The 1,764-nt window shown below is 61.6% G+C and overlaps 1 protein-coding gene across 1 annotated transcript in view; it reads left to right on the top strand.

Moving 5' to 3' along the window:
* Positions 1-1,764, top strand: part of LOC105301092 (dipeptidyl peptidase 9-like) — a 29,970-nt gene that overhangs the window by 23,689 nt on the left and 4,517 nt on the right. Inside the window, exons 12-13 of the mRNA XM_023538591.1 lie at positions 457-518; positions 1,118-1,197. Coding sequence (XP_023394359.1) covers positions 457-518; positions 1,118-1,197 — 142 coding nt within the window. The remainder of the gene's footprint in view (positions 1-456; positions 519-1,117; positions 1,198-1,764) is intronic.

The following is a 1,764-nucleotide window of genomic DNA, read 5'->3' as shown; positions in this document are numbered from 1 at the left end:
GGATGGATAGAGGGAGAGCCCACAAGTGAGCCTGAGGTGGCCACCAGCACAGGGGACAGAGACCTGAGTGAGGGTGAATCCAGGGTACCGCGAGCCGAGGGGAGAGCCCAAGTGTCAGGAAGTGAAGTCACAGCAAGGTATCGAGGAGTGGCCGCTGTGTCAGGGCATTGTCACTTGGGGTTTAATGCGGCCGTCACAGGAGCGCCATCTCCAAGGACAGTTTTCTTGGCTCTTTGGTGTTTTTGCTTTTCGTTTTGTCGGTTAACTTAATCCCTGCCCCCACTTAGCTTTGGGAGATGTCATTTGGCACGTCCTTTTTTCTGCCTCTGAAAAGGACCGGCTGACAGCTCGCCAGTGGTTGTTGGGTGGAGCTCGCAGCAGGTGCCTCTCAGGGGAACTCCTGCTTTTGAGGTGGGCACACCTGGTGTCCCATCTGCCCTGCGCGTGGGTCCCCAGCTGCGTCCCCAGCTGCGTCCCCAGCTCACACTTCCTGTCACGTGGCTCACGCTTCCTGTCACGTGGCTCACGCCTACTTGATGGCAGTCGAACGAATAAGAAGGCACAACGTCGCTCTTTAGATGAGAAGGAACAAGTTCCTAGAGGCAGCGTGAGGTGTGCTGGCGAAGTGGACAAGAGGTCAGGAGCCTGCAGAAGCGCTTGAGGGACAGGGACACTGAAGGCACTGGCTGGGAGAGTGCATCCTTGTGACACAAGGTGGCTTTTGCAGAGGGCGGTCCTGCCAGAGAGGCCCCCATAGATGTGGTCATCAGGACTCTGGGCTGAGAGAATCATGGGCTTGAATCCGGACGGCCGAGGACACGCGAGAGCAACAGGGCGCGCAGGGCTCAGAGAGGGCTGGAGTGCGGCGGGGGACCCGACAGCCGAGCCATCGCCCAGGCCTTGGGGGCCTCGTGGGTGGCAGGAGAACTGGGAAGGAGCCCCTGGGCTGGCCTGTGTTGCAGAGGCTGCAGACCGGCACTTGGCAAGTCGCCGGCAGCCAGCCTGGAACGTGGGGGCCTCGGAAGAAGCCCGGCTGCCGTAGGGGAGCTCGCCCCAGAGCTTCCAGTCTTCAGGCTTCCCAGGGCCCCTTCAGCCTTCCTCCTGTCTTTCTTTCCAGACGAGTTCAAATGCGCCATCAAGGAGGAGATCGCACTGACCAGCGGCGAGTGGGAGGTTTTGGCCAGGCATGGCTCCAAGGTACCAGTCCCCGTGCACGCTTGTGCACACACACGAGCACACGTGCTCCGGGCCCCCTCCAGAGCCCTCGTGCTCGTGGCTCCCTCTGTCCCCACCTGGCCACCACTCCCTCCTGCTCTGTTCCCTGCACAGTTCAGCACGCCCAGGACCACAACCAGGGACACCCTGGTCCAGGACGCAGGGGCAGAACCTCTCGTTGGATCCTGGTGGGTGGGGGCCTGGCCCGTTCTGTCTACCGCTCCGTGAAACCACTTGTCCTCAGGAGAGCAGTTTGTGGGTCGCTCGGGTGCCTACTGTGGGATTATCCCATAGCTTCCAACCAGGCTTGTCCCCAAGCCTGCCTCCGGGAGGTGTGTGGAAGAAGGGAGGGGCTGCAGGGAGGGCGTGCCTTCCCCTCCCCCGCACGCACACACCATCATAGACAGACACGCGGGGAGACTGCCCCTGACAGTGTCTTCACCGGGGTCCAGGTCCGCATAGTTCCAGGTCTGACAGAGGGCCCCTTAATCAGACTCCTGGGCTCCCTCCATCCCATAGCCACGTGTGGACTGAAGGCAGGCACCAGCA

Source organism: Pteropus vampyrus, unplaced genomic scaffold, assembly GCF_000151845.1.
Source record: "Pteropus vampyrus isolate Shadow unplaced genomic scaffold, Pvam_2.0 Scaffold226, whole genome shotgun sequence".
In the NCBI taxonomy this organism is placed as follows: Eukaryota; Metazoa; Chordata; class Mammalia; order Chiroptera; family Pteropodidae; genus Pteropus; species Pteropus vampyrus.
The sequence above is the reverse complement of the archived record's forward strand: the minus strand, read 5'-3'. Positions and strand labels throughout refer to the sequence as shown.